This window comes from Carcharhinus amblyrhynchos, chromosome 13, assembly GCF_965287045.1.
Source record: "Carcharhinus amblyrhynchos chromosome 13, sCarAmb.v2.hapA, whole genome shotgun sequence".
Taxonomy (NCBI): Eukaryota; Metazoa; Chordata; class Chondrichthyes; order Carcharhiniformes; family Carcharhinidae; genus Carcharhinus; species Carcharhinus amblyrhynchos.
This window is the reverse complement of record NC_137336.1, coordinates 21,717,175-21,731,538: the sequence shown is the minus strand read 5'-3', so window position 1 is coordinate 21,731,538 and position 14,364 is coordinate 21,717,175. Positions and strand designations below refer to the sequence as shown.

Sequence of the window (14,364 nt, the reverse complement as noted above, 5' to 3'; positions counted from 1 at the left end):
TGAGTCTGCACCAAGATTCCCACCATCCTATTATGGTAACTCCATTTACAGTGGCTAATCCACCTCACCTACATATCTCTGGACACTAAGGGACAAATTACTGTGGCCAATCCACCTAACCTGCATATTGTTGGATTGTGGGTAGAAACCCATGCTGACACAGGGAGAAGAAGCCTAGCTGAGTTACTGCAGTTAAATTTATAGATGGTACACACTAGTGTACTGGTGGTAGAGCATGTGGATGTTTAAGTTGGTGGGTGTTGACCAAGTAGGTTGCTTTATCCTGGATGGTGTCAAGTTTGAAGTGTTGATGGAGCTGTAATCATCCGAGAGTGTGGTGGACAGCTTGAGGGAGCTAGATGAGCTACATACCAAAGATTTCCCAGTCTCTGACCTGTGGTATTTATATGGCTGGATCAGTAATGTTTCTGGTCAACAGTAACACTTAGGATTTTGATAGTATGGAATTTTGCCACTGAATGCAAATGGGAAATGGCTGAATTTTCTCTTGTTGGAATTGCTCATTGCCTGGCACTCAAGGCACATGTTACTTGTCATTTATCAGACTAGGCCTGAATGTTGTCCAGGTCTTATGGATAAGGACTGCTTCAGCATCAAGAGGAACTGCAATGGCACTAAGCACTGGATAATGATCTGCAAGCATTCCCATTTCACTCATGATCAGTCTGGTAGATAAATCGTGACCAATTCAGTCAGTGCTACTGAGCCACCCTTGGTGATGGGCATTGAAGCCCCCAACCCAAAGTTTAGTCGTGGCCCTAACTATCCTCAGTGCTTCTTCCAAATGGTGCTCAACATGGGAGGAACTAGAAATGTTGTAGTCTGAATGTTAATTGCCACTCAGAAGCTCAAGCCTTAATGTTATCCAGGTCATTCTGCACATGGATACTTCTACCTTCAATACGAGGAGTCACAAATGGCACTGAACATTGCGCAGTGAACATCCCACCTCTGACTTTATGATGGCCAGGTCATTGATGAAGCAGCCAAAGATGGTTAGGCTTAGGACACTACCCCAACGCATTCCTGAAAATGAAATCCTCGGACTGAGATGATTGACCTCCAACAACCAATCATTTTTCCTTGTGCTACTTACTGTTACTGGGTCACTGGGCCGCTGTCTGTGGGGAGTTTGTACTCCCTGTCTGCATGGGTTTCCTCCAGTTTCCTCCCACAGTCTAAAAGACATGCTGGTTAGGAACACTGACCCAAACAGGCACTGGAATGTGGCAACTAGAGGAATTTCACAGTAACTTCATTGCAATGTTAATGTAAGACTTACTTGTGACTGATAAAATAAACTTTAACTTTACTTTATGGTTCCACCCAGTGGAGAAACTCCCTCCTCACCAACACCACCATTCCAACCTGATTCCCATTCCCACTGATTTCATTTGTGCTAGGGCTCCTTGATGCCATACCCAGTCATATGTTCCCTTGGTACAACACGCAGTCATTCTGTTCCTCTTATACCTTCAAGTCCAGTACATTGGTTAAACATGATCTGCAATTTGTGAAACCAAGCTAGCTATCTCTAATTAACCTAGCACTCAAAAGGATTTCTAATTATCATTTCAAACAAGTTAAGGCTTGGTGATTTACAAGAGCCTAGGGCCTAATCTAGTCCTACAACTTGCCTTGGCTTTGTGATTTTTAAGGTTGCTATTCCATCAGCATTGAGCCACATCTTCATTTTCAGCATTTACTTACTGCAAAGAAGCGATTTAATTTTTTCGCAGTTTTGCTGCCCTCAGCCACCACCTGCCCATCATTTAATTTTGCTTGTTTTAGATACATGACTAGTTGCTTTCTCATGAAGCTCTCACTAATCCTTCATTTGTCAGACTGATCTTATTAATCTGCCCCCACACTGCATAAGAAACTCAGTTTTAAACCATACATAGCTGCATAATTTCTAACAATTCAGAATACAATCTCCAAATTGGAACTTCATAAATAATTTAAAAAATCATTATTTTACTGTCCAACTTATCATCCAATTGAATTGCTTTGTAATACACCAAAACACTATTTGCAAATGAGCATCAGCAGTATATTTTTAAGTTCTGTATTAATTTCCACTGCCTCAATTCAACCATCTATGAGGATGGTATTGGAATTTGCAAACTTCACAGAACGACACTATTTCCAAAGTATTAGAACAAACTTGCATTTCTATAGTACGTTCAACACAAATATTCCAATAAGCTTTACAATCAAACAAATAATTTGTTACCAAACCCCAAGATACCAATGCTTGGTGGAAGAGGCAGGCTTTAAAGGATATCTTGAAAGGGAAAAAACAGGAACAGGGACAGAGGGGATTAAAAGCTTCAGACTATGCAGCTGACAGTTCTGCTGCCAGTGGTGGAGCAATAAAAATTGGAGACCAGAATTAAAAAAAGGTTCTAGGGATGGAGGAGATTACAGAAATTTGGGGGAGAGAGGTGTGGGTTTGGGAATGTTGAGGCCAGAGCGATTTGAAAACAAGAATGAGAATTCTCAAATAAAGGCTTTACTTCACCCAGAGTTACTGTAGGTTAGTGAACACAGGTGATATCATCCTCAGACTTGTATGACACTAGGAGAATTTTGGATGACCTCAAGTTTAGAGGGTATAAACATGGGAGTTGGGTGATATTACGGAGGTGGGAACAGGCAGCTTTTGCAAGAGTGAATCTATGGTCAAAGGCACATCTTGGGCTCAAATGTGACATCTAGGTCGCTAACAGTCTGCTTCAGCCTTAGATAGTAGCCAGGAGAGGGATGGAATTGGGGCTAGGAATATAAATCTGTGTTGGACACCAAAAACAGTAAAAAGTCTGACAACACCAGGTTTTAATCCAACCGATTTATTTGATAGTAAACGCACAAGCTTTCGGGGTTAGTCCCTTCGTCAGGTGAATGGAGAGTTCTGGCCTCAGACAGAGCATATAAAGCACAGACTGTTTAGAGATTACTGATTAGAATGCGAATCCTTACACCTAACCTGCTGTTCAAGACCTGAAGTGGTTGCCAATGTGAGTGGAAGGAGCACTGATCACAGTACTGTACTGTCTGGAGACAATACACATCTCTTTAACCTGTGATCAGTGCTCCTTCCACTCACATTGGCAACCACTTCAGGTCTTGAACAGCAGGTTAGGTGTAAGGATTCGCATTCTAATCAGTAATCTCTAAACAGTCTGTGCTTTATATGCTCTGTCTGGGGCCAGAACTCTCCATTCACCTGACGAAGGGACTAACCCCGAAAGCTTGTGCGTTTACTATCAAATAAATCGGTTGGATTAAAACCTGGTGTTGTCAGACTTTTTACTGTGTTTACGCCAGTCCAACGCCAGCATACCCACATTTGGACACCAAAGACAATGGTTTTGCTCTTCCCAAGATTTAAACGGAGGAACTTTCTGTTCTCAGTGTCAGCCTGACATCTAAGAGTTAGTAAAAGGGCTGATTATAGGGAGTAGTTGGTGAGGTAGAGCAAGATGTCATTATTGTACACTTGGAAACTGCACTGTTTTTGGATGATATCACCAAGGGGCATCATGCTGATGGGAAACAGAAGTGGGCTAAAGATTGACCCTTCGGGTGGTCACCAGTGCTAACCATGCAGGAACAAGAGATACTCTGATAACAATTAGGTAGAAAAAAAGAATGGAATTTAGTGATATAATCCCAGCCAGCTGGACAACAGGCTTTGGAGGAGGATGGTATGGTCAATTATGTCAAAGGCTGCAGAAAAGTTGAGAAAGGAGAGATAGTTAACCCCTGTCACAGTCACATATGTTATTTATGATTTTGTCAAGAGCTGTTTTGGTACAGTGGGGAAACCTGATCAGAAGAGAGTGTTCCTGAGAAAGATAGGCATTAATGAGTTGTGATAAAAAGTTCAAAGTTTCTGAAGGAGGAAAGCTAGAGATGGGGCAGTAATTTGCAAGAGAGAATCCAATGGATTTTTGAATAGGGTGATGACAGCATTTCTCCTATACCTTCTCCAGTGCCTTGGTATTCTGTTTTATATGGAAACCAAAATTAACTGAGAAAGTTGAAATTTAAAGAAGAATTCAATTTCAGATCACCTGAATTCCATCCAAAATTGGAGGATCTTTGTTCGCAACATGCAAAAGTAAAAAAAACTTAATTGGGCAGCACGGAAGCAGTGGCTAGTACTGCTGCTTCACAGCTCCAGGGACCTGGGTTTGAATCCTGGCTTGCGTCACTGTCTGTGTGGAGTTTGCACATTCTCGTGTCTGCATGGGTTTCCTCCAGGTGCTCCGGTTTCCTCCCACAATCCAAAGATGTGTGGGTTAGGTTGATTGGCCATGCTAAACATTTCTCCTTAGAGTCCTGCTTTGCGTACGTTAGAGAGATTATCTAGGGATATGGGGGTGGGGCCTGGGTGGGATTGTGGTCGGTGAAGACTCGATGGGCCAAATGGCATATTTCTGCACTGCAGGGTTTCTATGATTCTATGAGTCAAAATACTGTATTCTAAATACCAAAGCATTTCAACTTTTAAAACAAATTGAACACACTGTTCAAACTATTGAGTTAAACTTCTGAACTGACACACACCTAGAAGTCAATTTAATGATGAGATGTGTCAAACTCCACCCATACTCAACGTTAGAAATATGACTCAAGAGTCTATTAAGAGTTATAACAAATTCCTTTCAAATTCAATAGTTAGACTGGCTGAAAAGTTTGCCTTGCTCTTTACCATTTGAAGAAAAATTGTCATTTAAGATTTTTTTTAACTTTCTAATTAGTCTACACCTTTAAGATCAAATCTAAATTGATCGAAAGTTTAGAATAAAATGAAAGGATTTCTTTTAGATTGAACTGAGTGCCTGCTATACATGTAATTTATCATACAAAGACGGATACTAATCGTAGCATTTTATTTGTACTATAAATATAACTTGGTTATACTTGTTGGATTCATGAGTACCACAGCTAGGAAAAAACCCCCATCCAACTGGCAACTGTAGGCCCAATTTATATTTCACCATGGTTTCTAATTTACAGGTTTTGAATTCAGACACATTATTATGCAAGGCAGTCAACAAGGCTTATAATCATTGCGCATGAAATATTACAAACCTTTTAAAAATAAATGCTGCTGCATTTTGACTATTTTCATCAAAATAGTTAAAAGCTTTAACGGTTCAGAAAGGTCATGAGGTTTATATCACACCCAAACTTAATCAAATGCAATTCCTCATAACTACGAGTCTACATACTCCTCGATTTCTTTGCCTTCAGTATTATGATCTACTTTACCTAACCACACAGTGGTGGGCTTGACAGTTTAATTTTTACTTGCTCAAAAACCAAAAGCAGAAATCAAATAAGCAACACAACTTCATATACTTCTAAGGGCGTGCTTACGCACTAGTTTAACAGTGGGAAGCTGACATCACTTCTTTGTACTTTGCTAAATTGATGTAAATTCAGAGTAAAGTTTCCCGGAGAGGCAAGTTTCACAAGGCTTTGATTTGACACCACATGAAGTGTAAATTTAAAATGGTGTCAAATCTGATTTGTAAAATTGGACCCAAGAAACTCTAATTGACATAGCAAACAAATAACTTTTCTCTAGTAGTTAAACTTGTAACTATTAGGGTGACAGCTTTGTTCATGCACATATTTAGGTAAAAGTTTCAAACTGGGTTCTTCTGCATGGCTAGAAACTCAAGTGTCCAATTGTTATTAGGTCAGTTCCTGTGGTATAAACACACCCATAAAACAAATCTAATGATTCAACATTGTCTTGATAAATGTGAACAGCAACAAAATAATTTTCAATATCTCCAATTATCAAGCTTGGAGAAAATGAGACTATCAAATCAAAGTTCAATTCCAAAATTATTCACATTCAAACATGTAACATTAAAGTCATTCAAGTGTATCCAAACGTACAATAACCAAACTTTTAGATACTTACCCAGTCTGAGAAGCCATGGAGAAGTGTGTGAAGCAACGTAAAAGGCTTCACTGATCTGAAAGGCACACTCAGCTCACATCTCTTCCTACATCTCTTCTCTCAAATCAGGAAATAAACTTTTCTTCTGTAGTTTTGAGAGAAATAAGAAACCCAGTTACATGAAGAAAATGTTGTAACTGAGCTCAATTCTGTTTCTGGACATACATAGCATAACAACGGGGCTAGGAATAATACACAGTTAAAGCAAACGAGGTTCCACATCGAATATCTAAAACGTCCATCCTCCTCCTCCACAATTGTCATGCTACTAATGGTACCTTTGCCACCCTCAAATTCAGGATCTCCCAAGCCTATCACGCACACTCCCCTTCAAGTACAGCAGTCTATAGGCCATAAGATTGTGCTTACTTTGGTTATCTGCCAGATATGGCTGTACCATCTCTCCTTAGACAAAAACTTAACCACTCCAAGAACATCTGCAGCACTGATGTCCCATCCCCCTTTGCAACAAGCTCTTTCCTCAGAGCTACCATTCTAAATGTAAGCTACTACTTTACTTGCTATTGCCTCTTCAATGCTGAACTCCTGGTTCTCACTTCCCTTCCTATTAAGTTCTCACTCCAAAATGGTTCTTAATGCACATGTCATTTAAGATACGCTCAACCTGTTCTCTTCAGCCCTTCTTAAGCCAACACGTCATCAGCCCCATTTTTGCTTACTGTTGCTTGTTAGTTAGTTAATTCTGTGTACTTTCCATCCGATCCACAGTTCAGACATTATGCTGTTGAGATAGTGATTACAACTCTTGCCACATTCCACTACACTTCTCCAACATCTTCCACAATTTTAACCATTCCTTGTGGTATTCTCATCTTGTTCTACTTGCATTTGTCAAAACACAGGCATGGCACCACCTCAAATGAATTATCATTGTCTACCCCCTCAGTCACTTCTCCTGAACATTTACATATTATGTTGGCCATATTACCCAGAAGAGATCAGTTTCAAATGCATGTTAATAGTGACCTGGCTTCCCCATTGATCCAAATGCTGTTGCTAAACTCCAACTGCCTGTCTGATATGAAACCTGAACAAATCAAAGCCGTCATCTGTTTTGTTAGTCAACTCTTGCCTTGACTGCCATCCAGGAGAGGCAACACTGCTCAAAGTTCTACCAAGAATCATTATACCTACCAAGACTGCTTTATTCTATTTCTGAATTATTCTCTAACTTCTCAGCTAGATCACCACCACTACTACCTTCGAGGCTTGATTAATCAATTACTCATTTAAAAACAGTGACAGTAAGCAACCTAATTTATACAGTATATGGCATTCTTATTGTTTTTGTCCCCCAGAACCAGGTGGCTACTTGAGCCCGACAACGCCTATTGCAAAATTTGTCTCTCCAGTTTCAAATCCCTCATCTTTAGTGCTTAAATTTCAACTGCCATTTTTCGCTTCTACATCACTTTTCCTTGTACCCTTGTTCTCTCCAATCAGAGACAGAGAGTAGCCTGGCTGCAGAGTTAACATTTCAGGTGACCGTAGCTGTTTCCCTCTCCACAGTTGTTGTTAGATCTCATTATTCCTGGTATTCCCTATTTTTACTTGACATTTCCAACAACTGCAGTATTTTGCTTTTGTCCAAGTAAGACACCCATTTTACAGGCATCACACGAAATACTGAGCATATTTACTCATCTTATCTTTTCCCTGTCTGTTTTTAAAAGCCTCCTCAATGTTACTGCTTTCATGATTTTGCTTCTCCACCTTGAACCATCCATATAATCGTTTTCTTAGATCAGTTTTCATCTTGGACGTAAAGCACTTTCAAAGTGTCATGTGAGGAACATTTTAATAATGCAAGTTGTTGGATACCATGCTGCTATAGCATAGCACAGTCAGATACACACAAACTTCCATACATAAATAAGTTGTTTTATTATCTCATCTGAACTATGACAGCAGTATTTCCTCAGCATTGCACTGGGAGAGCCACACTAGATTAAACTCAGGTCCTTAAGTTTGACTTTATCCGACCTATTTTTAAAAAATTCTACATGACACATCAGGAAATGACCACCTTGCATTTAACATCTTGGGAATCACTGACCAGAAACTCAACTGAACTAGCCTTATAAATGCCAGTGCTTCTGGCGCAGGTCAGAGACTGGTTATTCTGAGGTGAGAGGTGCTTTCGTTCAGCAATTCAATCTGGGTGCTTCCATGCAAGTAGAGCACAAGTAAACCCATTTAAAGTCGTGCACCAAAAATGTCAGAGGACCTGTACACTCAAATGAATAGGCAGATAAAAACGAAGAAAGGGAATGTTGCTCAGAACTCATGAAATGCATACCACCAACTCCAGAGTAAAAGTCAAGGGAATAATGGAATACTCTTCACTTGCCTGGATGAATGCAGCTTCAACAAACACTCAAAAAGCCTGAAACTATTCAGCACCAGTTCACTTGACTGATATCTCATCCACTGGCTTAAAATACCCAGTGTGCACGATCTGTAATGCACTGAAGCAACCTGCCAAAGTCCATTCGACAATATCGACATAGCCACCTGGGGCAAGATGGCAGGTACATGTGACACCGTACAAGTTCCCCCTCAAGACATGCCATCCCAGAATATATTGACTGCTGTTTGTTCATTTTAGCTGGATCAAAATCCTGAAACTTCCTGACAGTCTGCAACTTGACCATACTCAAATGGTTTAAGATGGCCTATTGGCACTGCTAAGAGCAGCTAGCAATGAGTAATAAATGACAGCTTGACAAGTAGCATCTACAACCTAAAAACTGAAAAAATTAAATTCCCTCTGCTGAAGTAGTCCACTTTGGTAGGAATAACGGTAGGAAGGACTATTACTTACGTGGCAAAAAACTGCAGCAGGCGATGGTGCAGATGGACCTCGGGGTCCTTGTGCATGAGTCGCAAAAACCCAGCCTGCAGGTGGTCAGGAAGGCTAATGGGGATGCTGGCCTTCATTGCGAGGGGGATTGAATATAAAAGTAGGGAGGTTTTGCTGCACTGGTGAGGCCGCAGCTGGAGTACTGTGTGCAGTTTTGGTCGCCGCACTTACACAAGGATATTGTGGCCTTGGAGGGAGTGCAGAGGTGGTTTACTAGGCTGATGCCGGAGTTGAGGGGGTTGAGCTATGAGGAGAGGCTGAATAAACTAGGCTTGTACTCGTTAGAGTTTAGAAGAATGAGGGGAGATCTCATTGAGACATATATGATGATGAATGGGATGGATAGGATAGAGGTGGAGAGACTCTTCCCACTCAGAAAGGTCAGTAGGACTAGGGGGCATAGCCTCAAGATAAAGGGGGAGCGGTTTAGAACGGAGTTGAGGAGGAACTTCTTCACTCAAAGGGTGGTGAATCTCTGGAATTCTCTGCCCGTTGAAGTGGTGGAGGCTGCCTCACTAAATATTTTTAAGACGTGGGTTGATGGGTTTTTGATAAGCGAGGGGATTAAGGGTTATGGGGAGAGGGCGGGAATGTGGAACTGAGCCACGACAGATCAGCCATGATCTTATTGAATGGTGGGGCAGGCTCGAAGGGCTAGATGGCCTACTCCTGCTCCTATTTCTTATGTTCTTATAAGATGGATGCATTGTCTCAAAACACAATACAACTGCTAACTGCAGCCTTCAATCACTAGTGGGCTTAACAACCAAATCCAATTTTATTCAATAATTGTAGCAATGGTTAATTAAGTCATTGGGCTTGAAACTCTGCCAAAACAGCCCCCATCTTCCAAACTTGAATATTTACAAAAACATTAGTGCTCCCATGAGTCAACTGAAGTTGGCTGGGTAATAATAAGACAGTTATAAAGCCTGAGATATTACTGTTAGGCACAATGCAATACATTTAAACCTGACAATCAAAAGGGTACCTATCAGACTTTTTGCATCCCCATGTCTGCATGGGTTTCATCCGGGTGCTTTGGTTTTCTCCCAGTCAAAAGATGTGCAGATTAGGTGGATTAGCTATGGTAAATGTGGGGGAATTACAAGAATTGGGCAGAGAAAAGAGAGCCTGGTGAAATGCTCTTTCAGAGAGAAAGTCTGTGCAAATTTGATGGGCCGGATAGCCTTTTTTTTTGCCCTGTAGGGGTTCTGCGGTTCTACAGTCTTGCCCAACCCACTGTTGCTTTATCCAATACAAAATCCTCAATCAAGAAAGCAAGGCAAGGGACTACTTTACCCAGTAACCAAAGAACCTGAGACCCAATTGTCCCAGCCTTGTATCAAAACCCCTCTGCAGTCCTACAAAATCAAAGACTTCTCAAGTTACAGAGCTGCCCCTAGTGTGGGTAAATGAGTGCCTACGTAACATAACATTCCTGTTTTTATAAAAGGTCCATCTCAAAGCAATGACAAATTTGTCAATAAATTATAGAATATTATGTACACATTTTGTCAATCACACTTCAGACGTATCATGTTACCCAGTGCAAATTTCTAGGCATCAATGAAAATATACAGAAAGGCAATCAGATAGATGTTTTAAAACAACAACCGCTCACACAATGATTCAAGAATAATTTATTCTTTTACCAAGATAACCTTCAACAGCCCTTTTGCACCTCACCCACTCTATTCACTTTACCTTTAGCAGTAGTACCTTCAGAATGCACTGTCTGAATTCTGGAATTCCTTCCTTAAAGTTTCCTCAACTCCATCAGGATGCTCCTTCAAAACAACCTCTAAATCAATCTTCCAATCACCCCTAACGTTTCCTTCTTCAATCCAGCATGAATATTTGTCTATTTTGCTTCTACAAAATGCTTTGGGACTCTGTCAAAGGCACTATATAAATGCAAATAAAACTGTGTACATATTACAATAGTTTCAAATTTTACTTGTTCTCTTTAATTCAATGTACTTGAGTATTTAAATTATTTTTCTGTATCTTGCACTTATTTTTAAGGACAAAAAAATTGGGCAGCACAATGGCTAGCACTGCTGCCTCACAGCGTCAGGGATCCGGGTTCGATTCCCGCCTTGGATCACTTATCTGTGTGGAGTCTGCACATTCTCCCTGCATCTGTGTGGGTTTCCTCCAGGTGCTCTGGTTTCCTCTCAGTCTGAAAGATGTGCTGATTAGGTACAATGACCTGAACAGGCACCTGAGTGTGGCGACTAGAGAAATTTCACAGTAACTTCATTGCAATAATAACATAAGGCTTACTTGTAACTAATAAATAAATTTAAAAAAAAGATTGACTTCTGACAACAGCAGAAATGCCCAAGAACAAGTACAAATTATAAAATGCTAAATGAAAGTTGGTAAATTCAGTATTTGTGTACTTGAGTTTTGCTCTGGAAATTTAAATAATTAAACTGGATTGGGGGGCATTGGATCAAGCATGTTCATCTTGATTTGTTGCAAAAGTTGTACTTATGCATTAATATGAATTATATCACTCAGTTTTATGGTCATCTCAATCCTTTGTCACAATTGCTATCACAGAGGGTCTTGTTATTACTGCAGTTGCTACTTCAGCAGGAGTCAGGGCATTGCTTCAATATCCTGTCAAAATTGCAACTCAGTATGACCTTATAAACTCCCTTCTTGACATCCATTTACCTACATTCCATAAAATGCTCATGAGAAAAAAGGATGAATTGGATGTTCTATAAATTAAGGTATACACAAACGTAGAAGGTTGAAATAAAACCAGAATGATGCAGCACAGAAATGGAAACCTGTACTGCTGATTTTCTCCACAAGCTACAACTCTTCTGCTTTTAAATGCTATTAATTTTCAAAAACATATCCAACTCAATTTTAAAATCTAAACTCTTATTGAACTGTTTGTGGTACATATTCCAGATATTGTTTGTTAAAACAAGTAGTGAATTTAAAAAGCTTTTAAAATCTATGATCTTAATACAATGAACAGTGGAAGCAAACCATTATTATTTAGCTTATCATTGTTTCCTTATGAGGGATTGAGGGACAAAACCAACACTAATTTCACTGCTCTGATGAAAAATCTCAGAAGTTCAACATGCCTCCATGTTTTTACATTCTAATACAAAACTAAAGGTGCAATGTTATCTATTGCTTTGTCTACTGGTTTGCCACCTTGCATCACTTTATTTAAAATCTTACCAATTGAGCTGCATTTCCTTACTAAATGTACCACTATACTTACATTTTTTGCTGTATTAAACTGCATCTGCCACTCAGCCTGCAAGTCCAGATGTCCTCCGGTTTTTCACAATCCTCTCACAATTAACTATACCCCCTAATTTGGTATTATCAGAAACTTTCAACATCACTGCCTAAATTTCCAAGTTCACTTCATTTGTGTGTGGAATAAGTTTAGACAAATACAGACCTCTATGAAACACCACTTGGTAGCCAATGCAGCTAATCACCAACTAATATTGGTATTTTCAACTTGCAGTATTGTGATGGTTGCAATACCAGAGCTGCTGCCCATTGGATAGCACATTACAGACCTCTATGAAACACCATTTGTGACATCTGTCCAGTCCAAAGAATTTCTTTTCACTTCTGCTGTTTGTACCCTCAGGCAGCTACCAAGGTAGTCAGACTGCTCATAAGTCCATCCCACTGTCATAATTAGTTTGAAAGACATTTAGCAAATTCATATATCCTGTTTCTTTTGAAAGAAATCTAAGGCTGTGGTTTGGATATTTTGGTGTATGGCTGTTGCAACATTCCAACATAGTTTCTAACGGATAAGCTGTGGAGTCTACAAAAGATAGAACTATTTAGTGGGTTCAAACCAAGAGTAGAAACATTCCCAATGCAGACAATGGGAGCAGAAAATTGTTGAGGCTGGGACTGAAATCTGAAGATACAATAATTAACTTCTCAATTTATGAAATAAAGTTTATTTATTAGTGTCACAAGAGGGCTTTACATTAACACTGCAATGAAGTTACTGTAAAAATTCCCTAGTCGCCACACTCCGGCGCCTGTTCTGGTACAGTGAGGGAGAATTTAGCATGGCCAATGCACCTAACCACTAAACTAATATTGTTTTTTTTCCAACTTGTAGTATTGAGATGGTTGCAATATCAGAGCTGCTGCTTATTGGATAGCAAATTAAACTAATGCCACATTTAGTCCAGTGGTTCAGATGAACATTAAAAATGCCTCAAATATTTTGGAGCGTTCAGTGCCCTGGCAAACATTTCACCCTGAAATAACAAACCAGTCAGATATTGCTGCTTTTTGTACATTTACAACTACAAAATAGTTATCATGTCAACTTGAATAATTTTATTTCTTCTCACCTCTCCTTAAATCAGCTGAGTATTTGACATGCATAAAGCCATAATCTTTAAGAATCTCTGAGCCAAATCACTTAGCTCCTTGGTACAAGGAACAGACATCACTCACCCAAGTCTACAGAACTTGCATACTGGTTGATATCAATGTTAAAATCCTCAGGTGGACATATGGATGCTGCTGGAGCTTAGCCAGCTAAAAATAATACATCTTAACAGTACAAAACATTGGTGAGCTCATCCAGCTAGGACCACCTTACTCACAAATGCTTGCAGCATCATGTATTCTGAGTGGGAATAATCTTCACCTCAGGTGACAGGTTGGCCTAAGTTCCATTTGTGGGGTCAGGTTGGTCAGTCATTTTTGTCACCAAAATCACCAAATCATGCTCACTCAGAAACCAAATTCAAGATCGTTGTTGACTCTTTCTCTGAAGCAACTGAGAAAATAGGCCTTTCACTAAAACACCCATAAAATGAAGACCATAACACAACACCTTTCTCCAACTAGCTCCTAAATCTCAACACTTCACCCATCAACAGCAAAATCCTTGTAAAATGAGGAACATCTGCCATAGGAGCTTTCCCTCAATGAAGACAGATGCTGAAATTCATCATTACTCCATCTGTCAGTTCAGCTTTCAGCCCAAAGAGGAAAACTGTATTTAAAAATCAGGATCTCAAACCTGGGTCGAAGGTCATGGCTGACCATGCAGCAGCAATTGCTGCACTCTGACGTGCTTCAGAGACTTTGACAGCTTATAGCAAGCACTCAAGAAAGGCAGTTCAACAGCAGTGTCTTTCCCAAGCCAACATGCACAGCATTGACATGCTAATCACTCAATCAGCTCCCAGGACGGACATATCATTTGTATGCCTGAAACCAGACTCCTGAAGCAATTGCTCTACTTGGAATATAGCACGGGGTTCCCAATCATCCCTTAACTCACCCATTTTTTTTGCAAATATTCAGGCAATAATTCATTTTTTTTGCTTTATACATAATTATTGCAGTTTTCAGTTCAATTAACTCCCAAAACTTTAAAGGCTACTCATTTATAAATCATTTTTTATGTCCACTTTACCCATCACTCTTGCCAGAGTAA

At 39.9% G+C, this 14,364-nt stretch overlaps 1 protein-coding gene across 5 annotated transcripts in view; it reads right to left on the bottom strand.

Moving 5' to 3' along the window:
- The window catches only part of aff4 (AF4/FMR2 family, member 4), a 103,816-nt gene that overhangs the window by 78,269 nt on the left and 11,183 nt on the right, over window positions 1–14,364 (bottom strand). For 4 of the 5 annotated variants that reach the window (XM_080201365.1, XM_080201366.1, XM_080201368.1 and 1 more), the window contains exon 2: window positions 5,969–6,092. The exons of the other annotated variant lie outside the window; for it this stretch is intronic. In XM_080201365.1, coding sequence (XP_080057491.1) covers window positions 5,969–5,985 — 17 coding nt within the window. In that variant the 5' untranslated portion in view covers window positions 5,986–6,092. The remainder of the gene's footprint in view (window positions 1–5,968; window positions 6,093–14,364) is intronic. 5 annotated transcript variants of the gene reach the window in all.